This window comes from Phalacrocorax carbo, chromosome 6, assembly GCF_963921805.1.
Source record: "Phalacrocorax carbo chromosome 6, bPhaCar2.1, whole genome shotgun sequence".
NCBI lineage: Eukaryota > Metazoa > Chordata > Aves > Suliformes > Phalacrocoracidae > Phalacrocorax > Phalacrocorax carbo.
Genome location: NC_087518.1, coordinates 58,289,167 through 58,315,376, shown reverse-complemented (window position 1 = coordinate 58,315,376; position 26,210 = coordinate 58,289,167). Strand labels below are relative to the sequence as shown.

The 26,210-nt window shown below is 40.6% G+C and overlaps 1 protein-coding gene across 1 annotated transcript; it reads right to left on the bottom strand.

Annotated features, from left to right (window-relative positions):
* Positions 1-640: 640 nt before the first annotated feature.
* Positions 641-26,210, bottom strand: EPHX4 (epoxide hydrolase 4). The gene is made up of 7 exons (XM_064455491.1): positions 25,879-26,210; positions 15,047-15,132; positions 11,419-11,576; positions 9,226-9,354; positions 7,087-7,190; positions 6,002-6,150; positions 641-1,572 (listed from the first exon to the last, which is right to left on the bottom strand). Exons 1-7 carry the CDS (start codon positions 26,113-26,115, stop codon positions 1,338-1,340), a joined length of 1,098 nt encoding a protein of 365 aa, XP_064311561.1. The 5' UTR covers positions 26,116-26,210; the 3' UTR covers positions 641-1,337.

Sequence of the window (26,210 nt, the reverse complement as noted above, 5' to 3'; positions counted from 1 at the left end):
AGACTGCCGGCCCCAGGCTAACAGCACCCCTTGCTCCACTTTCTTGTGAGGATTATGTTGAGTGAGATGTCGGCAGACACTGTGGCCAAGTACCTGTGCGGGAGGCCGTGGCTTGAAAGAGACGATGCACACGGTAGGGTTGGACCTGGGGCTTTGTAATAATTGTCTTCTACTCTTGGTGTGGACAGTTGGTTTCAGACCCACCTGGCTCCGATGCCTCCTCTGATGGGTCCCTGTTGATCCTTGCCTCTTCCCAGGGCAACACATGTGCTATGCAGGTGGAGCGTTTGGAAATCGCGTAGGCAGGTGACTCACCCCTTCTGGGGACTTGCTGCTTTTCTGTGCTGCTTTTTCCTTTCTAGTTAGCATCCACTCTTCTTCTCCCCTGCCATCACATGCGAGTTAATTCTACCCTCTGTTTCCATAATCACTGTGTCTCTTCCTCCTATAAACACAGGAACTTGGCAGCAGTTCTTGGAGACAAGAACAGTAGTTGCTAACATAGGAAGGATAATGCCAACAATGAGGCATTATTTCCAAGAGAAAACAACCACCATAGCATGAGGAAGGCTGCACAGTGGACAGATGCTTCAAACCCAGTTCTTAGCTTCAGTACGAAATCTCCCCATAGGAAGTCAGATAAAGGGGTAGTGTAAGTTGCATTTTATTAGACAGAGGTGGATTTGATACATGTTATATCTTAATTTTCCATTCTTCTTGTTCAGACAAGTTGAGTGTACAGGTTTCCCATTTTTTAGTCAAGAAAGAAAAACATATCGCACAAAGCAGCTGCATTCAACAATACAAGATCATTTCACTTGAAGACTAGAAATGTGCCCAGAAATTTTTCCATCATTCGGTATGCTAAAATATAGATAATAAAAAGAGTTAGTCACTGTTCAACGGTAAAATACATTAAAAAAAAATTCAGGTGAACCTAGAATGAAAACTCATTACTTTCTTCAGTATGGCACCACTCTATTGTTTCATTATAAATTTGTAAAAGGCACCACACATTAAAACTGTAAAGCAAGGGAGAAAACAAAATCAAGCAACCTTCCATGATTTTCCTTCTGTACAAATACATATATATCTTAAGGCAGGTGTTTTTATGTGCAAAATACAAGTGTACAGGTAAAACCAATGTTGGTATCGTATATACTCATACTCACTTCTTCTTTTAGCAGTAACATTGGTGTCCAAATGTACAGTACATTGAAAACACTTCCCTAACAGAGCTCGAAATAGAAGGCAGGCTGGAAATATGGCCCTGATAACAATTAGGTTTTTTAATCTGAAAAGCTTTTACGTAGACCCCTTAAAACATGGACAAACAGTCATTCTCTTTTTCTTGTTGTCTCTTCCTTTAGAAAGGTCCATATCAACTTGTTCACTATGTCGGGTTGATCCTGCTGGAGCCAATGACTGGCTTCAGACAAAATAGTTAATCTGAAATGATTTTTAACATAAATCCGTGTAATTTCTGCCATCTCAACTTCCATAAACGCATCTCTTTCTCCCCATAACAGCAGGGTTGGCATGATGACTTCATGGTGCTGCAGAGGTAGGCAGCTTTAAAAATAAAACACACTTAGTTAGGTCTTTTTTTTTACAAAAATCACCAAGACAGATTTCAGCCAACTTAGCTTTTGAAATCAACACAGTGAATCTCATTGCAAGCTTTCTAGGTTCCAAGAAGATATTTCTGTAATACCAAGAAAACACTCCTGTGACTCAAGGTACCTCAATTTTTTTAAGGATGGTAAAATTGTCAGAAGATACTTTTCCTATCACGTAATCAGCAGTTGATTGCAAGAGAGTCATATTTTTGGAACATGAAGGATGCTTCGGCATGGTGCACAGGTCAGGAGCCCCATGATCTCTGTAATAGGGAATGTGGAACAACACGGCCAGAATTTTGTAGTGGCTTTCCCTTGGTTGATGAATGCTATGGCAAATTTCTGAACCTCCATTATTTACTGCAAGTAGGTTTTAATGAAACATGATGCTTCGGATCACATTTGGACCGCAGTGTTCAAGGCATCTAGCTACCCGAGTAGCTCAACTGCCTTGCCAAAAAATGGTCGTTTCTGAAATGGCGGGCTGCCATTTTTGGACACTCTGGAAGATACCAGCTAGAGTGTTTCAGACCTACTTGAAATTAAATATCATGTAGTACAGCTAAAAAGAAAAATATTTGTAGAATAAGCTATTCTGTAGAACATAGCTGTCTGAAATGCTGAAGTCAGTTACATTCACTGATCTATGAATTCATGCTAACATTCAAAATGCATCAGGGTTTTCTTTACAAAGAGCTAGAGTATGTTTTTGAAGGCCTTGGACTTACACACCTACATCTGTATGCAGTGAAAGAAAACTGTTCCTTGAAAATTTTAATTTCATGGAGTCATAATCTCTTTAAAACTGCAACATCACAACCCAGAGCTTTGGCAGACTAGAAAGTGTTTAAAGATAAATACATTACAAGACATTTTATTGACACTTTGAGGAAAAGCCCTTAGAAAGTAAAATGTTAATAAAAAATATACCACCACAATGACCTATTTAAACTTTCAGTAAAAAGTTATTATTTTTTCTTAATACAATTACTTTAAATGTAATATTTTATAAATATTTCCTCACATTAAAGGTAGACATTAGGAAAGATACAGGTAGCTGGAAACGAAAGACTATTTCAACCTAAACCATATTGACCCACCAGAATTTTTTCCAGCTCATCTATTTCAGAGATGCTGCAAAGTTTATCTGATTTGTGCTTGAATTGCCTGCTAGCCAGATATTGTAATAGACTAGCTGTGACAATTCAAATCAGATTCCATCGGATCAGATACAAATCTTTATTACACTAATGCTCAAACATTCTTATTTTAAAACATTAAAGTATAAAGAAGATTTTCTAAACACACTTTTATGATAAACTGAAGTGCTAGGTTGAAACTTTGGAGCTAGTCAAGAGCCTATGCTCTGTGGAAAGGGGAAGAAGGTGGCATGCATTACTTTAGATAAGACAAAGAAATGGAGACTTTGAAGACATTCCTCATCTGTACTTAATGTCAAGAAATATTAACAAAAGGTCATTTTAAACAGTAGTTTAATTTCATTTTGATTGATGAATTAGGAACATTTTTAAAATTGCTTTTGTAGCAGTGGATTTAAAATCTCATTTTTCAAACAAACTGACCTAACCTACTGAATCATAGCTTATTCATAGTACGAGTTTTAAAAATTGATAATATGATGATCTGATTCAGCACATTTAGGCTAATCTCTTTACATTTTAAATCCAGTATCCTGGATCTCTTTGCTATTTTTATGTGTATTTTTTTTCACTGTTGTAGGGTTTACTGTTACTCTTTTGTGGCTAAGTGCCATACAAGATTTGTAGCCTCACTTAGGAAAACTCCACTGGGCTTTTTACTCACACTGAAGAGATAAACAACCTGTCATTTTTCATTGCCTATATGCTATACTGTATTTCTTTTCAGTCTGGAATATGGCACGTTATACCATGCCTGAAGTCTCTAGAAATCTCCTCTAATAAGGATTAACATGCAAATGTCACATTTAGAAAGGGACCTTCCACTTGGGAAGTTTAAGTCTCTGAAAAACAGACTCAAACCTTCATACAGCACTGTTGACCAGCAATTAGTTATTATTGTAAACAAATACTGAAGTACTTCTTAACTGCTATAAAAGAAGCAATCCCACTTTATAAAAAAATGGCCTATCAGAGGAAATTCAAGCTTTAACTGCTTACCCATCTCTCTCAACCAAGCATGATACAAAAAGCCTTAGGATTTTTATTCCAGAAGTGTTTGTACCTAAAGTATAGTGAAGGGAATGACTGCTGTGCTATTTATACAAGCTGGTGTTTGTGATGGATGGAAGTAGGTGATTTCAATCACGTCTTTGGAAATAAATTTCCAGAAAAATTAAGCTCTGAAGAATGAAACTCCAGGTGGATAGTAATGAGTTGGAAACCTTTAACGCGCAGGTCACCAGCACCAGCCCACTGGGACTTATGGTGAAAACAAGTCATCAGCATCTAAGTGCTGCTCAATGGCTTATATGAGAGGAAGTAAAAAGTTCAATCCAGTTTTAATATTTAATGATTCACATCCCGTAAGGTGTGACCATCAGAACTGATGGCAAGAACTGAATAAGCTAAAGACCAATCTTCTCCTTCCAGTCCAAAGCTTGCTGCATTGTGGCTGATTGATAGCGCCTATTGTAATATTCTCTGAATTCAGTATAGGTATACTTTCATTAGAAAAATGAAGCAAACAATGCACAAACATACACACACAGAGAAGAATTACTAGCTGTGAAGATACTTTCTGATTAATAACTGATACTAGGCACTTTTTTTGAGCCTGAAAAGGCCTTAAACAATAGTTTAAACATACACAACTCTTACATTCGTCTCATCTGAATCCCACAGCAATTCAGCTATCAGCTATCACAGATATTTCACTGTTATTGTCAGAGAAGCATCTGGCTAACGCGCACACTCGCTGATGCGAAGTGCTGTAGAAAATGTCACAAACAAGGCTCAGGTCGCTCCTGCCTCTCCAGCTCCTCATTAGCCCTACCCTGGGGGCTCCTGCAGTGCAGTGGCAGGGCCAGGGAGCTGCCGTGCAGCCGCACAGCTCCCTGTTGCCCTTGGACATCCCAGCTGATGCCATCACCACTCTTTGTGTACCTTTAAATAAGTATACTGTTACCAGCACAGCCATCTCATTCATTCCCCATTAGTGTCTGTGTTTGGTATCATCTTGTTTAGAAGAAAATATGCCATCTCTCTACTTTCTTGTTCCAGTTTTGTCTCTTACCCTGTACAAGACAGCACCTAGCTCAGATTCCCATTTTCCTCCCAGGATTTCCCTGCTGACTGCTCTCCTGACAGCGATAGCGTGGAAGGCACAGAATAAGCAGAAAAGGTGGCACTAAATTTGAACCAGGGGAAATTAAAAAAAGTTAATCCTCTTCAAAAAACAACTGTCTGAGTTTAGGGAAGGAAAAGAATTGTAATTTTTAAAGAATATTGGGAAGCTGGTCTTGTGTTACAGAAGCATGCAGGAGATTTAGCACTGTTGCAAACTGGAGGCAGTAAAGGAAAAGAGAGTTCAGACCCACTCTTCTTGGTACAGTCCTTCAAGTTAGGGCTACAAATCCTAAGTAGTGTATTTGCAGAGTTAAAGACCTTCTGGCCCTGTTAAGTTTTTGGTAGATAAAAAGGGAGTGTCAGTCTGTGAGGCCTAGCCTACTCCTCCCAGGAAAGTTAAAACTATTAGAAAACCCCTGGAGAAAATAAAATAAATATTAAGCTTGCGAAAATATTTCCTATTATGATACTATCTCTCAGTTTTAGTCTATGCATGCTCCCTGCTATATGTGCTTTCTGCCGCCAGGGAGTCTGATGAGACCAATGCAGGAACAACAAAACCCAAGTTAGGGTTGGTTTTAGGTACAAAAAACCCCCTACCCCACCTTTTTTATAAAAAAACCCCCACAGCCCAAACACAATAAAAGTCAGATGTGGTTTTGTAAAGTTACAAGTGAGGGCAACTTACTTGGATGCCATATTATCTAGTACTATACTATCTAATAATAAGCTCTTCATAGAGATCATTATTTGATAATATGAACTGTAAGGAAAATCATTAACAGATATTAACATCATAGATATTAGAGATGGATTTTTGTGATTGCCACGGGTTCTGTGAATGAGGAAGGGCTTATTAGGCTTTATTAGATTTTGAAACAAAGACTTTCCTTATCTGCACTCTCGTGGTGTCACTGGTTTGTGTGGATATCATACAATTCACTCTGCGTCACACAGCTTGACACTGAATACACCTGTTACCTGCTGAGACTCCAGAAACAGTTTTCCCTTCTTTAGGAGCAGAAGATGCAATAACCTGTGTGGCCTCCAGGGGTCTCTAGAATATTTTACCTTGTTTCAGAACAGTCCACTCACCTGAAAATATTTCTGTAATGATTAATGGGTCCAGTTAATGCTCCAGGTTGTGAAAAGACATAGAGATAAGCTTCAATATCCTCTGCTGTTAATCTGCAGCCTTTCCTTCCAATTCCAGTGGCCTGGCTGGTAAATAAACTTTTCAGAACCTACAAAAGGAAGAATAAAAAGCCACCCCATAACATAGCTGGAAAATGTGATTTCTCTCCTTCAACAGGACACACCTTTCTAAAATCTGTTTATGCATTGTTTAGAGTATAAAGAAAGGTTTAAATGCTTTTTTTTAGACTGCTATGTGAAAAGCACACGGTAAACTTATTTCTGATATAATTTACTTCAGAATAACCAAGTACAGGCGAATACCGGTATTACCAAGTCACTCAGTTCTGCACCCTGACCTGCCTCCTGTGACAGGCAAAGGCAAGCGCAGGTACATACTTGCCTTTGGGATGGACCCCAGCAGCTGACAGGGTGGGAGGGAGAATGATTCAGGACCTCCCCAGCTTGCTGTGCCCTGTGTGCCTACAGCACTGAGCTGTATGCATGTAGGAGGATGCACGCCTGCAGCTGCTTTTTCCCTTTCTATATGCTTATACTTATTTTTTAGGGTTATACAAGGTGTTGGCCGTGTTGGTTCCTCAGGCAGAATTAATCACGCGGCTGAATTTGATGCTCAGACTCCCAGGCGGCCTGCCCTGTAGCAGGCTCTGAGGGATAAGAGGATGTCCCACTGCACACAGCAGCTTCAGATAAGTCAGCAGGAGTTCCCCAGGCGCCACATGTGTCCCACTGGTGTGGGCACAAGTAAAACCAGTTGACTGTCTAGGTGAAGTAATGCACTGTAGTGCTGGAGGTTAAAGGTATGTACCTGAATGCCTCCCAGAAATGCAAAAGCAAGAGTTAATCTCAGAGTTTCTATGTACTTATACCCTACTTTATAAAAATACGTAAAGCTTAAGAAGAAAAATCAGAAAGCTCCATATTTTTTCCAGTAATTATAACTAAATCAGAAGGGATCAACGTAGGTGGCAATTCTTCCATCACTCACAGTTAAATATATAAACACGAGCACTCATTTTGCTCACCTTGAAATCATGTACTGTAAACATGAATTCAGGAAACCATGGCATTTGGAAAAAGAAGTAGTAACCAGATTTAATCAATTGTGATGGATGTCGTAGAATGTATTCTGAAACAAAAATGCCCATGAATTAAAAATGAAAACTGATGACTCAAAATTACCGTTAATATTACTATTTTTTAAACTTAAAGGAATGTTTTAAAAATATTACGTTAGAGCATGCCGTGTGACAAAAGATGATTATTGTTTCAGGAGTAAGTATATGATGTGGCCATTAAAACACAATTCTTTTATATCTGTTAATAGAAACAGTCAGCAAACCAGAAGCCTGCCAAAGCCTAGGCGAGGGCAGTGACATTGGAGAGTTTAATCGCATGATAGGTTTTCACTTAAGAGATCTATTTGTGTAGCTAGCCCAAAGCATTTTTTCAGCTGTGGAATAAGAGGCATAGATATAAGTCTTCAAATATTTCTCTCATCAAGGATGTGATGCGCAGAAATCTGTAGATGCTAATCCACTTCCATTCTAAAGAGAGCATCAATCCTGTTCACAAAAGTACAGAATTTTTCTAACACTTGTCTTGGCAATTTCAAGAACCATAATCAAGATTACATAGTGTCACAAAAGAAAACGATTCAGCCCCATTTCTATTAAGTCTTTCTTTTTTTTTAATTGTAAGTTTTTGCCTCCAGTGAGTTGCAAGAGCCAACACTGACATTCAAATACCTAACTTCCTTGAAGCTACCACAGAATGCGTGCCAGTACTAGGAAGTCTAGAACCTATCCTTTACAGATGCAAATTCAGGAAGGCAAAATTGCACTCCCAACATAGGAGATAATCTCTGAAATATTAAATCTGACAGTGAATAAAAATGGGTTTTAAAACAAAGTAAACTGAAGTGTCAGCTATCTTCTAAGAATTCATACCTCATACATTTTTAAATTGCATCACATTATATTTTTCCTTGATGGACCATCATCAGCACTGCTTACTTTACTTTTCTCCACAGCTGTGTATTTTCATTTAATCCACAGTAGAACAAAGTTGATGCAGGGAGACTTTATTAAGCTACAGAACAGATTTTGTACTTTAACAAATATGCAAATACTAAGAAATACTATAATAAAATGTATTTGTCTTCTATACAGCCTGGCTCCTGCTCTCAGTGAAAACACTGCAAAAAGCTCCTGCTTGCTCAGGTGGTGGTGACAGGCCTTTCCTTGGGTAAGTGAGGCTTAAGTGCCTGGCAAAATGTTCTTTAATATCTTAGGAAGGTGCCCAAGAACTCTGTGAGAAGAACACGTGCAAATGGTTCTGATTCCACAGTGGTGTAAGGTCAGGTTTACATTCAACTAAAATGGAAATTAAAGCTGCACTGAATATTCTTAACTATTTCTGGGGAAATGGGAAATGGGGTGACATTTTAATGGAAACAGGGTAAGGTCAGTGACTGAAGAAATTAAAATTAATAAGAGACTACTTTCATTTTAATTTCTGAGTGTTGATCTAATCCCTGTGAAATTGCAGTCGTGGGTAGTAGACAAGATCAAAGCCTGTCACACAAATTTTGCTAGTGCACCTAAATCCTTGTTTCAGCTCACTACTAGTACATTCCTGGGCCTCTAGTAATTAGCCTGGAAAGGCTGTCTTGTTCTAATGCATATTGTACAAGATCATAAATTGTTGCTTGTCACCTAAATTGGGATTAAATACTAACGTCTGATTCACATTTACACAAAGGCTGTTTTATGCAGACTTAATAATGCAGTGAGGCCTTAACCTAGGTGTAATGCAACATACACCGCTGTTCAGGGAATTTTATTCTGCCAAAGCAGTATAAAACAGATTCTTGTATATGAAAATTATGTTTGTGGACCTTTAAGGATTAAGAAAAACATGAGTAACTTTGGCTGCAAGCACTCCCACTTCCTACAATAAATCATTTCCAGAAGTCAAATACCTGATACCTTACTGCTTCCTAAAATGCATCCCAGAACGTGAGAGGCGCTGAGTACCGGCAGCTTATCTACTGAACGCCTGAAGTGGCAAGCAGTCGGTTCTTCTTTAGCAACCTCAAAGCAAACACAATCTTAATGAAAATGCAGATACTCTGGATTAACAGAGAGTGCTGTAAAACTCACCTGTAAACACAGAAGGATGAGGGAAATTAACCACAATCAGCTTAGTCACCATTTCAGGGTAACATATAGCCACTAACCAAGCGATCATTCCTCCCCAGTCATGGCCAATCAACACACACTTGTTGTATCCTACCACATAAACAGAGATTTGTGCTTTTATTTCAGTGGAATTTGTATCCATACAAATTATCACATACAACAAAAAAATCATCATTGGGCAGAACAGGCGGTCCAGCACATTTATTAATGTCACTACTTAATAGTGCATGGCTTCCGTTAATAATGGCCAGAAAAAAACAGCGCACAATTATAGTTTAAAAAACTAACAAATACTTAAAATTATTTAATTGGACTTCCAAAACACTCTAACTATACTACCTCAGTGTCAAACCAAAGTCACTCAGTATCCAAACAGCCACCCTGTTCACATCTTGGCCGATGCAGGGTCAGATATACAATTCAACTTGCTGTCACAATAATGCGTGTATATTTGTCATGTTTAGGGAGTTTGGAGTTCGAAGCTGCAGACAGAAAGACTGAGCAATCTCCTGAGCCTTTCCCGAACAAAACTGATCCTTATGAATTTCTCTAAATATGGGAGGTTATCTAAGCACTGAACATCATCATTATGCAAAAAGTGGGTGTTATATTTAATAGCCATATATATATAGCGCATATCTACACACATTTATATACTTAGCAGGCCTGTAGCTTTTCACCATATGCTGTTTTGATGGCAATTTTTAAAGTTCTTGGCATTCACTTACTTATTCTTCCATCGGTAAAAATGGTAATTTAACAGCAATAAACGGAGGGAGAAAAATCATGACTGTTTTTGAAAGCCTAACCATTCCCCCCTTTACCACTGCTGGAATACATACTACAGGGTCAGATACCATCACCCTCCTCACTGAGGTTTGTACTGCTGAGCACATATGCTACAACTGAAATGTATAAAAAGCTAAACTGTTTAGAATTCTGACATAAATTTGAACACAGTTGTGCAAGCACCTTATAACCCCTCTTGAATAGAAATCTATTGGAGCACTTCAGATATAATCAAGTCCTCCATAAGAATTTAACCTGGGGTTAAACCAAACAAAGATCAGAAGCCTCAGAAATACTTTTTCGAAAAAATTTTAAATCCCTATTGAATTGAATTATGATGAGAGTACTTCTCGAGCATAACCATGGCATTACCATGGAGATTAGCACAACCAGCAAAGGTTGGAAAATGTGAACACAGAGTGGGGACTGCCTGCCCAATCTTTTGACAACATTCAAACATCACAAGCAAGGCAAATCGTAAGTTCAAACCTTAGAACTGGAATCACTGCTTTACTATTTCTTCATGTGAAATGCAGTACAGTGTTTCACTATCCATAGAGTATCCAGGGGATTAAAATGATCCAGAGAATGACAGTGTAATCCCTTGTCTTGCTGTTGGTACGGAAGGGAAATACCCTTCACTAGGTGTTACAATTTATCGCCAGAACAGATATGCTTCAAACCAGGCTGGAAGGGCAAATTTTGCAGACTTGCTTCAGGCTCTAGACCGTTCCACTGTGTATTTGCCACAGGGAGCAATGTGTCCTTTGCTCTCCCTTCTGTTCTTCTCGCTGTTGTGTAAGAGGGAGTGATTCAGCTCTTGAGAACTGGCTACTGTGCAGGAGTAGTATTTTGGGATTTTTTTTTTTAATACAGCAGATGTACTTCATCATCTTTATAAAGCCCACAATATTTATTCTATCTTGTCTATGCAAGAAATATGTCACCTGATTTAAATTCTTTGGTCTGGAAGTGCTATTAGACTCTAATTCAGAACATTATCCACTAAGTGCAATGGTTAGGAGTAAGTGAAGACCTTGTTAGGGAAAAAGGCCCTAGGTTTGTACTGCTGGACTTCAGAGCACACAGGGAAGGGTTCTTTTAAAACTCATGATGGAAAATCATCTTCACATATTGTTTATACAGACATACACATCATAATTAGAAAACAAACCTTCTTCATTGATAATAGTCCATAAAATACGAGTATTCTTAGATTTATATCTATACATATCTGTAATGTGTAGATATTAAAGAGAATGCAATTTAAAAAAAAATAAAAATCAGTGGTAGCTCTTTACGTTTTTTTTCCCCCAGAAAATCAAGTCACCTATGAGCTGAGTAGATTGTCTTCTACTAACGCACCTAGAGATTCCAAAATATCCTTTATATCTGTTATCAGGCAATCTAACTTGTAATTTTCTTTGTGAGAAGGAGCATCTGTTTCTCCATAACCTCTCAAATCCAGGGCCACCACTCGATATTCGCTTTTAAATTCCCGCAATTGATGGCGCCAAGAATACCTAACAAAGGGGAAAAAGAAGTTGGAGTTATAAGGTCAAGCAGCACGATATCAAAACGCACCCAATGCTTCTCCTCCCAAATAGCTGAGGGTAAATTAGCATGGCTTTGTTTGCAATGAGATTCTTTTTTTCTTTCTGTGGTACTCTGATGGTCTTTTGTGGCTATAGTAGTTTTGTGCTCCCTTCTTGAATTCCCCAGTAAGGAAGTGCAGCTGCCAGACAGGGGACATGGCCGGAGCTTGGCTGGTTCAACAGTTCCTGGGGTCTGGCATAGTTGCTTTGCCACCAAGGAAGCAGGCATGAAACAGAGCACACAGAGGACTACCCTGTTTTATCTTTGGAGCCATAGTATCATCAAAAAAGAAAGGTCTGAAAAGCTTTCTTTTCTCCCTAGCTTGTTCACGGAGTAGGGGAACGTGCCTCAAGGCATGTTTGTTTGTTTGTTTTTCAGAAAAGGAATGTCAGATAATTCATACACTAAATAAACCAAAGAAAGAAATACAATGAACAACAAATGATCTTGGTGAAGTTCATATGATTTATATAAAGTACACTTTCACCTGGGTCTCTATACTAGCAGAATTGCTCCAGAACAGTCTCTCAATGTGTTGGTACCACACAGAATATTTCATTGTTTGTGTTTCTATGGGAAAGAGTGGTAGCACTACACACATTAAAAGACACAAAAATTAAGGACTTGGGCAAAGGCCTGGGCTATTCCTTATCCTGTAATAGTATGTGGTGCCCAGATGTTATGAAGCAAAAATAACAGGAAAATGGTGGGTCTTACCCTGCAAGAACTACCTGCCCTTCAACTGTTATTGAAACCAAATACATTTCAGAACAGCCAGTACCAAGACAGACATGGCATTATCTTATACTGTAATGGAAAGATATTAAAAAAACATGTTCCTTCTAGGCATATATAATAATGGCTGCATCCCTCTGTGCTAGGGTCTAGTTTTTACTTCTGCTCTTGTTTCAACAATCTCAGATAAATGATATTTGGATCGTCAGAGATCTTAAGAGTGGTGCACAGAATTCTACCTAAATTCAGTGTCTATATCAGACCATTGGCTCTTCCACTTCAGCTTTGCCTCCAGCCTATTAGGGATTCTGAACACAAGTAATATTACAGTAACACTCATTAATTATAGAAATTTGTATTCATATAAACAGAACAGTCAGGACCTTTTCATTTCACTGCCATATAATGCAAATAAAAGATTTAGCTGAGATCTCCAGGAATGAAGTTTTTAAAGGCATTATACAATGGAATGGAAGCTGAATTTGCCATGGTAACTGTTGTAGCTATCCTATATACTTCAGTAAGGAGAAATAACGAGGCCCATAAATAAATAAATAAACTATTTTTGTTTTCACTAAATGTCAACTTGCTATCCTCATCTTCTGTTTTCACAACAGTCCATCAGTCACCAAATGTCTGACCTACCAAATGGGTAGGTTTTACATTCAAAGAAATCCTTTCATCAGATCTGAAATATAACTATGGACAATTGCTTTGCAAGGAGAATTTGGAAATGCTGGTTGATGCTTTCATTTCTGTAAGATTCAATAATGGAAACTATTTTGTGACTTTCTGATCCCATTACTTCTGAACGGCAGCTTGTACAAAATTTAGCAGCTCACACACAAGTCTTATAGGTACCCAGCTGTCTTCTCAACACATTATGCCCAATTTCAAACATTTTTTTATTGTATTACCATCACATTGGTATTAATTTTCAAGTTCTTATGCATCTAAAGCACTTAATGGCTCTGGTGCATTATATTCTTACATGATGTTTCATCTTCAGACAGCCTCAATCACTCACTAAGGTCAGTATTGTCTGGTTATAGTCGTCCTACTTATAACCTTGAAATGTTTGAAGGCAGAGGGTTTGTTATAATTAAGAACTGTAACTGTGAATCATATCCGGTTTTGGGGTTGGGGTTTTTTTGCTAGCCAAATGATACAAATTTGATGCTTCTTTAATTATCTCTTAAACTGTGATTATTTTATGTTGTGCTCTCAGAACAATCTCTATTCTTGCATTAAAAAAAGTCTTCACTGATCGAATTATCAAACCAACATCAGTATCGGTAGTGTGACTATTTTATAGACTACTGGCAGGTAGTCTTCTTTTTAAAAACAGCTATTTAAACTATGGTACTTGTGGCCCCAGTGACCTACACAACAGTTTCTCATTCATTCCTTTTCAACGGTCAGATAATACAATACATTAACCGTCACTTAAAGCATGACTCACCATTCTAAACTCTAAGAATGGCCTTCTGCTTTTTGAAGATAAGATACAAGATCCCAGTAGAATATGCACAGAAAATGCTAAATTTTCTGTTACTATTCCCACTGTAGGGGAAATCAGCTGTAATCTCAGCTGTCTTGTTGTGTTAGAGTATGCATTATGCAAGGTATGCATGTTTGCCCAGAATACGCAACCCCGCATCTAACTGTCTTTTTAATCAAAGTTTACACTTTTAATCTTTTTAGATAGTGATTTATTATTAGAACAATCTACTTCTTTGAAAATTTATCTTAAAATAAATACGTCTTTCTACCACCATCCTCCAGGCCGTTAGTATCTATAGGAAATTGCTAAGGGAAGAGAACAGACCTCTGTTTTACCTGGGTCAATTTATCATGGTATGACCTGGGTCCAGCTTGAAAGATCCCAGTGCGGACAGCGGAGCCTAGCTCCGTATCTGAGCTTAGGAAGGAAAAGGCTCGTTTAACTTGCTGAATTACTGGCATCACGACTTCCAGTATTCCCATAATGTTTTTTAGGTGCAAGTTCTGTAAGCCATGCTTCACTAGTTAAACCTGGCAATGACGGCCCGAGCAATCTGGTTAAATCATTAGACACATGACTGCTTTTCATTATTATAAACAAACATTTAGGATTGGGTTTGAGTCATCATTCATCTTATGATGTGCTAATAATAGAACCTTTCTCCCTGAGTAGCATTCTGAAATTAGGCTGCACAATAGCCTATAGAACTCATAGTTCTTCTTCCCTTCCCCCTGTTAAAAACTAACATATAGTATTTTTAACAAATGCAGCAATCCGTATTGCACTCAACATATAATGAATCTTCATTTTAACACCCTCTGCTGTAATTCATAAGTTCAGCCATATTAGTACAAATGTTATCCAAACATGAAATTCATTAAAAGTTAGCAGTTCCTTCCCAAAGTTTGCCGAAAAGTGTACATACTCAGGGGAAAATGGATTGACAATGCAAAAAAGATAGTTGGTCTGCATCAGCCTGCAGGAATTTTTTGTGGATGCTGCAGTTAAAAAAACGTTCCCTACTAAAACTTCAGGCCATTAGTTAGAACTCATAGCTACATAAGACGCATCACGCTGGGGATACTTAAGCTGAGATGATCACTCTCGGGTATCTTAAGCAGCCTCTTTTATACAAGAAAAGTGCATAGGGAGTTTTACCAGAATTCTGGAAAGCCATGAAGCAGCAGCATGAGTGGTTTACCCCTTTCTCCGGCAGCCACATAGTGGAATCTTAACCCTGAATCCTAAAACGAGAGAAAAAGAAGTGTGTTTTTATTGCTGCACAGAACCGCTGCACTGAGATTTGAGGACAAATGCGGTTTCAGACAATGTTCTAAGAAACAATGTATTGCCCCTGGAACAAAAATATCAAATGGTCAGGTTTTGAAGCTGAAGTCTTCTGTGATTCTGAGACCTGCTACACCCCGGCAATGCTGAGTATCCCCCCCCGGGTGCCACAGCTTCTTCCAGGAAGCCGATGTTTAATACACGTCAGGCTACAGTGACTCTGGGCCAGTCCAGCCATGGGCATGCGACCCTTTCTGAAAGAGCACCGCCTGGCACGGTGACTGGGAAATGCAGATCACTGTCGAAGCTGGCGCCTTGCTTTCACACAGACACCAGTCATGCGCTTCATGGGAAGGCTTTAAGACAGAGTGTACTTTAAATGCACTTTCAATCTTTCAGTTAGTGTGTAAGGTTATGCAACTATTTAAAACCATCACATTGCATTTTGGCACAGTAAAGGCCTGCATGGATTCTTAAGAACCAAAGGCAATCAAAACTAAGTAACTAGAAAGCAAGTGGGTTTTGCTCGGTTTTACTGTTCGAGGCTTTAGACTCGCTTCAGAGAAGAAGGCCTTAATGTTATAATCTTCCTTCTGCCCTGTCTATAGCCACGATTTCTGATGCACCTTTTAAGAAAATGGGTCTTAGGAGAATTACCAGCAGGCAAGTTACTTATTGTTTGCAGTGCAGAGGCTGAACACTGAAATGCCATTGAAATGAATGGATGCACACAAGCTTAGCCTAACTCAAGGTCAAATCCAGCAGAATTTAAATAAACTGAAATTATGACCTAGAGGGTTTACTCAATTCTGGCACAGAAGCAGATACAGAAGTTGGGAAAGAGCTAGCTCACAAAATACAACATGCTGTTCAGAAGTCATGTGAAGGAAACTGCAGGAAGAAAGGTCGTACAGCTCCTGAACAAATGTCAAAGCCGGCGCTTCGCCTCTGCTATTTTGAAGAGAGAAGAAAACCCCCAGGCCTTTGCTCTACATCAAGAGCTTATACCACGCCAAGGATCACAAATGCATAGAGAAAGTTTTTCTTGCCAGAGATGCTTCAAGTTCCCTGAGCTACCTTGGCACTTCTAAGTCACTTACCAGCTACAAAACCATTAACTTACATCTCGATTCTTGAAAGGGCTCTGAAAAAGGAACATCTGGGGGTTTTATACTCACTATGGATATAATACAGACTTTTTGCTCAGTTTTGCCCAAAATTGCACTGATATTTCTCCTCTGCCAATGAACTAAAGTCCCTAGAGGTAAAAGTATCAATTCATTTCTAGGTATTTAACAATCTCTTCTTAGTAAATCTTAGGGCCATGACACCACCTTCACCATTCTCCGTATCACTCTGCCTTTGTTCCTCTTGTATTCAGAAAAGTTTCTCAGTTTCCTTCCACAGTTTCTCTTCTCGATTTAGTGAGTATTGGGTAAGACCTCCTCCATCCCGCTTCTTTCAGTTAGTGTCCTCTAGGGATTTACCTTCAATGTTTTTATTTTAATCTATTTATTGCTTGTAAGGACACCCCCTTTCCTCCTACAAATTCAATCACCACTGGTACAGCAGCAGCTTAAACGCCACATGCCCCAAACTAAGCCCATCCTCTACCTTCCGGTTGCTCCTTTTTGTCCCCTTTTTCTGCCCCCCCAAACACACACAGGACATTGCCACCTTTTCTGAAACATGCTTTTTTTGTTTTCCTGAAATCTGTACGGATCTGTAGCACACGTGTTTGGAAAGTAACATGTTAGCCTCCTGTTATCCAACGGCAAGAGGGCTTCGTATTCCCTGAAATAAGTGACAGACTGTTATTCATTTATTGCTTGGTGCTATAGGAAGAATGTGGCATATAAGTAAAAAAGCACGCACATGCCTCGTGTGAGAAACCATAAACTAGAGTATTGTTTATTAAGACTTATGTCGAGATTGTGAGAAACTATAAATTAGGATACTGCTTACTAAGACTTATGTCGAGATTGTGAGAAACTATAAATTAGGATATTGTTTATTAAGACTTATGCCGAGATTGTAAGAAACTATAAATTAGGATACTGCTTACTAAGACTTATGTCGAGATTGTGAGAAACTATAAATTAGGATACTGCTTACTAAGACTTACGTTGAGATTGTGAGAAACTATAAATTAAGGTACTGCTTATTAAGACTTAGGTTGAGGTCAAGGTAGGGGTCATGCAAAGAATACCTCCCAAACCACCAGATGTCCAGACTAACGAACAGAGATAAGGAACTGAAGCTTGCGAAGACAGAGATAAGAAACTGAAGCATGAGAAGAATACCTCCCACTATTCCTTTGAACATGGAAGAAAAAAAAAATGTATAAAAAGAGACTGTTCGAACTACTCAATACGGCAGTTGGCGGAGCGCAGACTCCCCTGCCGTCCAGCGCTGTATTTGCTCATATTCTACTTGCTATAATTAATAAAATTCTAATTGGATTCTGATCCATTGCGGTCTCAATTTATGACAATCTTGGTGCCGTGACTCGGATAAGGAACGGTGAGCTTCTGTCCTCCGGGGAGGCGCCCCGCGGCAATCCGCGGCCCCGCGACCGACAGCTTACCTCAACCTTACCGACGAACCTAAATTCTAGAATGATGAGCAAAGGGGAAACCGGTAAAATCCCATAAAAATTCTGTGCACAGGAGTCCGGACGAAGACGCAGGGTGCGTAAGTATATTGCGAATTTGGTCGCAGGTTTACCGTTCGGGCGGGATTGGGTTTCCTGGAATATAACAAGTGAGAGGTTCGCTATATTGAACCAAGCGAGTGTGGACCCTTAAGTACTGCGTTTCCCATCTCCCGCGAGGGACTGGGCCAGGAACAAGGGGAGCGAGTGAGTGTATGCTTGTGGATATTCCAGAAGATGGGGGCGAAGGGCAGCAAGCCTTCGACTCCCATGGGAAGGGTACCCACTGTACCTAAGAATACCCCTCTGGCATATATCCTAGACAATTGGAGATATTTCCCTGGAACCCTAGGGAGAGATAAACAAAAAATGATAGAATATTGTACTAGGATATGGGGAGGGAAGAAGATTTCTAAAGATGTCTTTTGGCCAGTCTATGGGTCAGAAAAAGACTGGGTCAGACAACAATTAAACCTCTGGGTTAATAATAAAAAACCCCTTAACCCGGAAGAGAGTCAGTATGCAAAAATGTGGCTAGAAAGACCGGGAGCTAGACTTTATCCACTGAATGAAGTGAAAACTAAACAAGAGAAAAAGAAGGAAGAGTTAGATGAAACCCTTCTAACCCCCCCTCCTTACATTCCTCCTCCTGCTCCCACAGCCCCTCCAGAGGTCCCCAGAGCATCCACCCCCCCCAGAATCAGAACAAGGGTCTTCCCCTCCTCCTAGACGCATGACTAGGAGTCAAAAAGGGGCAGCTCAGATGTATCCTCTAAGGGAAATACCCATGGGGGGACCCCAACCTGTGATTGGATATATTTCTGTACCCCTAAGCTCGGCTGACCTACGAGATTTTAAAAGAACCGAGATGGGAACCCTAATTGAGGACCCACTCGGAGTGGCAGAAAGATTAGATCAATTTTTGGGACCAAACCTTTATACTTGGGATGAGATGCAATCTATCCTTGGTCAATTATTTACTACCGAGGAAAGAGATATGATCAGACGAGCAGGAATGAGACTGTGGGATGCTCAGCATGCCCAGGGACCTCCAGCAGATATTAAATGGCCACTCCAAAAACCTAATTGGGATAATCAGGATCCGGTGCATAGAACCCATATGCAGGACCTGAGAACTATAGTAATTCAAGGGATTAGAGAAGCAGTACCCCGTGGCCAGAATATTAATAAAGCATTTAATGAAATGCAAAAGAAAAATGAGAGCCCTACTGAGTGGCTGGAACGACTGAGGAAAGCCCTTCAGCTGTACTCTGGGGTAAATCCAGACGACCCTTTAGGGCAAGCGCTCCTCAAAACTCAGTTTGTGGCAAAATCATGGGAAGATATCAGAAAGAAGATTGAAAAGTTAGAAGACTGGCAGAATAGAGGGTTGGATGAATTATTGAGAGAAGCTCAGAAAGTCTACGTAAGGCGGGAAGAAGAGAGCAGCAAGCGACAAGTAAAAATGATGGTAGCAGCAGTCAGAGAGGATCGCAAAGGGCGGGCTGGTAAACACAGATCTGCTGGAGCGAAACAAGGGAATGTAGTAGTAAAGAAGGAACAGAGATGTTGTTTTTACTGTGGAAAGAAGGGACATATAAAGAAGAATTGCAGAGAAAGGATCAGGGATGAGGAAATATTGAAAACGGAATAGGAAAGTCAGGGGCTCTATATCTTAGGGGACCGGAGTCATCATGAGCCCTTGATAAAATTAAAAATAGGTCCCCATAAACAAGAGTTCACCTTTTTAGTAGACACTGGAGCTGAGAAATCGACTATTAGGCAAATACCTGAGGGATGTAAAGTTTCCCCTGAAAAAGTACAAGTAATTGGGGCAAAAGGAGAACCCTTTAAAGTAAGCAAAATCAAAAATGTAGTATTCGAAACTGAAAATAAATTTGGAATGGGTGAACTCTTGCTCGTCCCTGAAGCAGAATTTAATCTGCTAGGACGAGATTTAATTGTTGAATTGCAATTAGAAATTAAAGTAAAAAATCAAGAGCTAATGGTGTCTGCTTATCCTTTGACCGTGGATGATCAAAAACAAATTAACCCCGATGTCTGGTACTCTCCGGACACAATAAGTAAACTAAAAATCCCACCGATTAAAATTCAAATTTCCGAACCCCACATACCTGTGAGGGTAAGGCAATATCCCATATCCCTAGAAGGATGGAGAGGATTAAAGCCAGAAATTGATCGATTGTTAGCACAAGGAATCTTAGAGCCTTGTATGTCACCCTTTAACACTCCCATTTTGCCTGTGAAAAAGCCAAATGGGAAATATCGGCTTGTGCATGATTTAAGGGAAATAAACAAAAGAACTATCACCCGGTTCCCTGTAGTAGCAAATCCATACACACTGCTAAGCAAGCTAGGACCCCATAACTCCTGGTATAGTGTGATTGATTTAAAGGATGCCTTTTGGGCCTGTCCACTGGCAGAAGAATGCCGTGATTATTTTGCCTTTGAATGGGAAGACATAGAGACAGGCCGTAGACAGCAATTGAGATGGACGGTGCTCCCCCAAGGGTTCACTGAGTCCCCTAATCTGTTTGGACAGGCCCTGGAAGAGCTCTTAAAAGAATACCGGGTACAAACGGGAAATGTGCTGTTACAGTATGTAGATGATCTGCTCATAGCAGGGAATAATAAGGAAGATGTAAGAAAAGAAAGCATTCAACTCCTAAACTTTCTTGCACAACAGGGACTACGAGTATCACAAGAAAAGTTACAATTTGTGGAAGAAAAAGTGAAATATTTGGGGCATTATTTGTTTAACGGCAAAAAGATATTGGATCCAGAGCGCATTAAGGGAATTTTAGAATTACCTATGCCTGTCACTAAAAGGCAAATTCGGCAAGCATTAGGGCTATTTGGGTATTGTAGGCAGTGGATAGAGAATTACAGCTTTAAAGTTAAAATTTTATATGAACAACTGTCTAAAGATAAAATACCCAAGTGGACCCCTCAGGATCAGGAGCAGTTTGCCAGCCTTAAAAGGGAGTTAAGTCAAGCACCGGTTTTAAGCCTCCCAGATCTAAAGCGGCCATTCCATTTATTCGTTAACATACATGAAGGAACAGCATTCGGAGTATTAACTCAGGAATGGGCTGGACAAAAGAAACCGGTGGCATACTTATCAAAGCTGTTAGATCCTGTAAGCAGGGGTTGGCCAAGTTGTTTACAAATCATTGTTGCTGCTGCCTTATTACTTGAAGAAACGAATCGTATTACCTTCAATGGAGAAGTTGTCCTATATGCGCCTCATAACATAAGGGGGGTACTTCAACAAAAAGCAGAAAAATGGCTTACAGATAGCCGACTACTAAAGTATGAGGGAATACTTATAGAATCTCCAAAACTGTCCCTAAGGACTGTCGGAGCGGTTAACCCTGCAGAATTTCTATACCCAGGGGAAAGTACTGAGTTAATACACGATTGTCTCCAAACGATTGAACAACAAACACGAATTCGACCAGATCTAGAAGAAGAGGAATTACAACATGGAGAAATATTTTTTATAGATGGGTCATCTCGAATAGTGGAAGGTAAACGATTGTCAGGGTATGCCATCGTTAAGTTGGAGAAAGGAGAATTTAAGACAATAGAATCGGGCCCCCTGAGTGCCAGCTGGTCGGCTCAAGCCTGTGAGCTGTACGCATTGTGGAAAGCCTTAGTGTCACTGAAAGGAAAGGATGGAACTATATATACAGACTCACGCTATGCGTTCGGAGTAATACATACCTTTGGGAAAATATGGGAGGAAAGAGGATTTGTTAACTCACAGGGAAAAGAACTGATACACCCAGAATTAATTCGGCGAGTTCTGGGGGCATTGAAAATGCCAAATAAAATAGCAGTCGTACATATAAAGGGACACCAGCGAGGTACGAGTTATCAAGTTAGGGGAAATAATGCAGCCGATACAGAAGCAAAACGAGTAGCAGGCAATTATAGTACGATTTTGACGATGCAACAAGTGCCTGTTAGTAAAAATTTGAGTTTTGAGCCTGCAGAAAAGGAAAAACTAAAACAAATGGGAGCTAAGGAACAAGATAGTAAATACATATTGCCGGATGGGAGAGAAGTCTTGCCGAAAGGCATAGCACTCGAAATATTTTCAAAAATACACAGTAAAACACACTGGGGAACCCAGGCGTTAGTTGATCATTTCAATCAACAGTTTGCCTGTATAAGCGTATATAACATAGCAAAGGCAGTCACAGCAGCCTGCGAGACCTGTCAAAAAGTTAATCGAAACAACATGAGACAAAAACCTCTTGGAGGACGTTCCCCAGCATATAGACCTTTCTCACACATACAAGTGGATTTTACTGAACTGCCCAGGGTAGGGCGTTACAAATATTTATTAGTAATGGTGGATCATTTAACACATTATGTTGAGGCTTTTCCTACCTCTAAGGCAACTGCTAACCAAGTTACTAAGGTATTACTTGAACATATTATACCTCGATATGGGGTACCTGATGTAATCGACTCGGACAGAGGAACACACTTTGTGTCAAAAATTGTTAGAGATCTAACAGGAAGTTTGGGTATTAAGTGGGAATACCATACACCATGGCATCCACAAAGCTCGGGAAAAGTTGAAAGGATGAATGGAGAAATCAAAACTATTTTGACTAAATTAATGATAGAAACCAAATTATCATGGGTTAAGTGCCTACCCATGGCACTATTAATTCTCAGAACCAGGCCCCGAGCAGATGTAAGAATATCAGCGTTTGAACTGGTGTATGGAATGCCCTATAGAATCGAAAGTCCACAAACAAATGTTTTAATTCGAGATCATGTGATTAATAAATATATTTCACAATTAGCAGAACATCGTAACAAGCTTTGGGAACATGGACTGATTGTGCAACGACCCCCGTTGGACTTAAAAATTCACAATTTTAAACCTGGGGACTGGATATTGGTTAAAACGTGGAAAGAAGAAACCCTAAAACCCAATTGGGAGGGACCTTATCTTGTTTTGCTTACAACAGAAACAGCTGTCCGGACTGCTGAGCGTGGATGGACTCATGCCAGTCGCATTAAAGGCCCAGTGACGAGACCTCACTGGAAAGTAATCAGTACTCCAGGTGACACCAAAATAACTCTGAGAAGATAATGTAATGATAGAAACTTTAGTTGATTATTTTGCCGCATTACCTTTTAGTATAAAGTGTATATTGCTGTTTATATTTGCTATAATTATCTCTCTTTTTATCTATTATATTTTGAAGCGTACGAAGTGTGTTGAAGGAAATTGCTAAACTTATGCAGTAACACAATATTGAATATAGAGGAAAAGCTATTAAGCACTCTAGATATACGAATCAGATGCAATAATTTGAACTGCAATTGTTATCCATTTGCTTGTTGCAAGTGTAAGGTATGCCAGGATAAATGGTGGACACACTGTGAATATGGATACCCTCCGATAAGAGTTTGCACACAGTGTTGGAAAATCCAAAGAACTCTCACTGAGTGGAAATTAAAAACAATTAGAGTCAGAACAAGAAATTATTCGAGGATCCCATGAATGGTGGGAAATTTTTGCCAAAAAGAATAAACCCTCAATATTATTGTTACCATTCCAACGAACCAGTCCCCTTTGTAGTTGAAATTTTGGCTACAAAGTGCAGAAGGGAAGGACTAACTGTGTCTTGCTTTGTCCCATTAGTCAAAGCTGCAAAGTGGGAAGCCTATATAAACAGGCAGAAAACCCGAAACAGCTGTTCTCCTGAAGATTTCCCTTGCTGCCGAGAAGATGGTACACCCCGTGGCTCGAAGCAACCGAGTCGACGGGCGAGGCAGAGGAGAAACAAACTGTGGAGAAAAGAACCAGAACAATGGGACGCGAAAGCAGCTATGGTCGAACTTCCCCAAGACTGGTAAAAGTGTACCTAAGTTAGCAAAATTGACAGATACCCTTTTTCCTGGTATACCGTTAGTTTTATTATTGATAATAGCCCAAGCAAATGGAAAAAGAAACCCTCATGAACCCATAAACTGGATAATAACAAGCATACAATATCCGAATAAGCCAATCCAAGCACAAACAGATGAGAAAACAATTAGTTTTAAAGTGAGCATAGAAGACCTGATTATTGACCAAGGCCCAGCAGGTCCAGGTAAAGCAGTTTATATATGCCCAGCATTGAACCCTGGCAAATTCAAGTCATGGTATGAAAACTGGTTTAATGCTTCACCTTGGCTAACCACTTTGTTGTCTGCTTTAGCAGGACCACTTATTATATTGATTTTAGGACTTATATTTGGACCTTGCATATTACGCTGTATTTTACATTTTATTAAAGAACGATTCGACACAGCTAAATTGCTTATTTTGACTACGAAGTCTGAGGCAAAATATAAGAGTGTATCTATTAATGAAGATGACGATTGTTGTGAATGCGTTATGCCACATAAGAACTATGATTGTAATTGTGAGATATTACCTTGTGAGTGTTATGATAAATGTTGGGATTGTGGAAGAAGATTTGCCTGCAGTGTCGAAAATGAAAGTAGTATCTAATAAACAATAATAGGATAAAAAGAAAAAGGGGGGATTGTGAGAAACCATAAACTAGAGTATTGTTTATTAAGACTTATGTCGAGATTGTGAGAAACTATAAATTAGGATACTGCTTACTAAGACTTATGTCGAGATTGTGAGAAACTATAAATTAGGATATTGTTTATTAAGACTTATGCCGAGATTGTAAGAAACTATAAATTAGGATACTGCTTACTAAGACTTATGTCGAGATTGTGAGAAACTATAAATTAGGATACTGCTTACTAAGACTTACGTTGAGATTGTGAGAAACTATAAATTAAGGTACTGCTTATTAAGACTTAGGTTGAGGTCAAGGTAGGGGTCATGCAAAGAATACCTCCCAAACCACCAGATGTCCAGACTAACGAACAGAGATAAGGAACTGAAGCTTGCGAAGACAGAGATAAGAAACTGAAGCATGAGAAGAATACCTCCCACTATTCCTTTGAACATGGAAGAAAAAAAAAATGTATAAAAAGAGACTGTTCGAACTACTCAATACGGCAGTTGGCGGAGCGCAGACTCCCCTGCCGTCCAGCGCTGTATTTGCTCATATTCTACTTGCTATAATTAATAAAATTCTAATTGGATTCTGATCCATTGCGGTCTCAATTTATGACACTCGTAATGATGGAATCAAAAATCATAAGGAACCGGGAGGCTCAATAATTTATATTAGTACAGCGTGGCACAAAATCACCCACCCAGATCCCTCAGAACTGAGATCTTTGTGCTCCTTTTATTAAAAATAACACTTGACAAAATTTGCAGCACGTTCTTTGCTCACCTGTAACTACGAAAGAAACCAAGCCGACACAACCACACTTCGTGCATTTGGTGGAGGAGCACACCACAGGCAGAGATGTGAGACGAGTATAAAACCTGACCGGTGGCTTTAACTGTACAACCCTTAGGGACGGGACTCTTCCCCCTGCCTCTTCCCCGGACCCCGAGGCACGAAAGGAGCTCCCCGCTCCAACTGCGCCTATTTTCGTAAATAACGGGGAGGGTCGGGCAGGGCAGGGGAGGTTGCGGGGCACGTCCCCGGGGACCGGCAGCGCCCCTCCCGCCCACCGAGCTCCCCCCACACCCCCGGGCCCGGCAGGGCCCTGCCTGCGGACCCCCAGGCACGGCAGGGCTTCATGCGTAGGGGAGCTTGCCTAGGGGAGTTTGCCTAGGGGAGCTTGCAGAGGGGAGCGTGCATAGAGGAGACTGCACAGGGGAGCATGCACGGGGAGCATGCATAGGGGAGCTTGCATAGGAGAGCATGCATAGGGAAGCATGCACAGGGGAGCTTGCACGGGGGAGCAGGCATAGGGGAGCGTGCATAGGGGAGCTTGCACCGGGGAGCGTGCATAGGGCAGCATGCATAGGGGAGCTTGCACAGGGGAGCCCGCCCAGACGCATGCGAGGGAGGGCAGGCGGGCCGGGGTGCCCGTGGGCGCAGCGGGGCCCGCACCCCGCGCCCTCTCCCCTCACCTTGATCCGGACGTAGCAGTGGGTGCCCAGGGAGGGGTCGTTGAGGCAGGCGGGGGGGTTCTCCCGCACCACCCAGCGGAAGGTCTGGCCGGGCCGGCGGCCGATGCTCCAGAGCAGCCGCAGCCCGGCGATGCAGGCGCACACCCCGCAGTAGCTGTACACCAGCGCCCAGAAGAGCAGCGCCCGGGCGGCCACCAGCACCCGCCGGGCGGGCGGCGGGCAGCCGGGTCTCGCCATCGGGCCGCCGTCGCCGTCCCCGTCCCCGCCGCCGCCACCGGGAGGGGCTGGGAGCGCCGCCGCCAGGAGCCGCTCGAGCGGCGGCACCGGGAGCG

Coding starts and splice junctions, on each gene's coding strand:
- EPHX4 (XM_064455491.1), bottom strand. CDS start 26,115: ATGGCGAGACCCGGCTGCCCGCCGCCCGCCCGGCGGGTGCTGGTGGCC. Junction 6,151..7,086: donor TTACAGTACATGATTTCAAG/GTGAGCAAAATG, acceptor TTCCTTTTGTAG/GTTCTGAAAAGTTTATTTAC. Junction 1,573..6,001: donor CATTACAGAAATATTTTCAG/GTGAGTGGACTG, acceptor TTATTTTTAAAG/CTGCCTACCTCTGCAGCACC.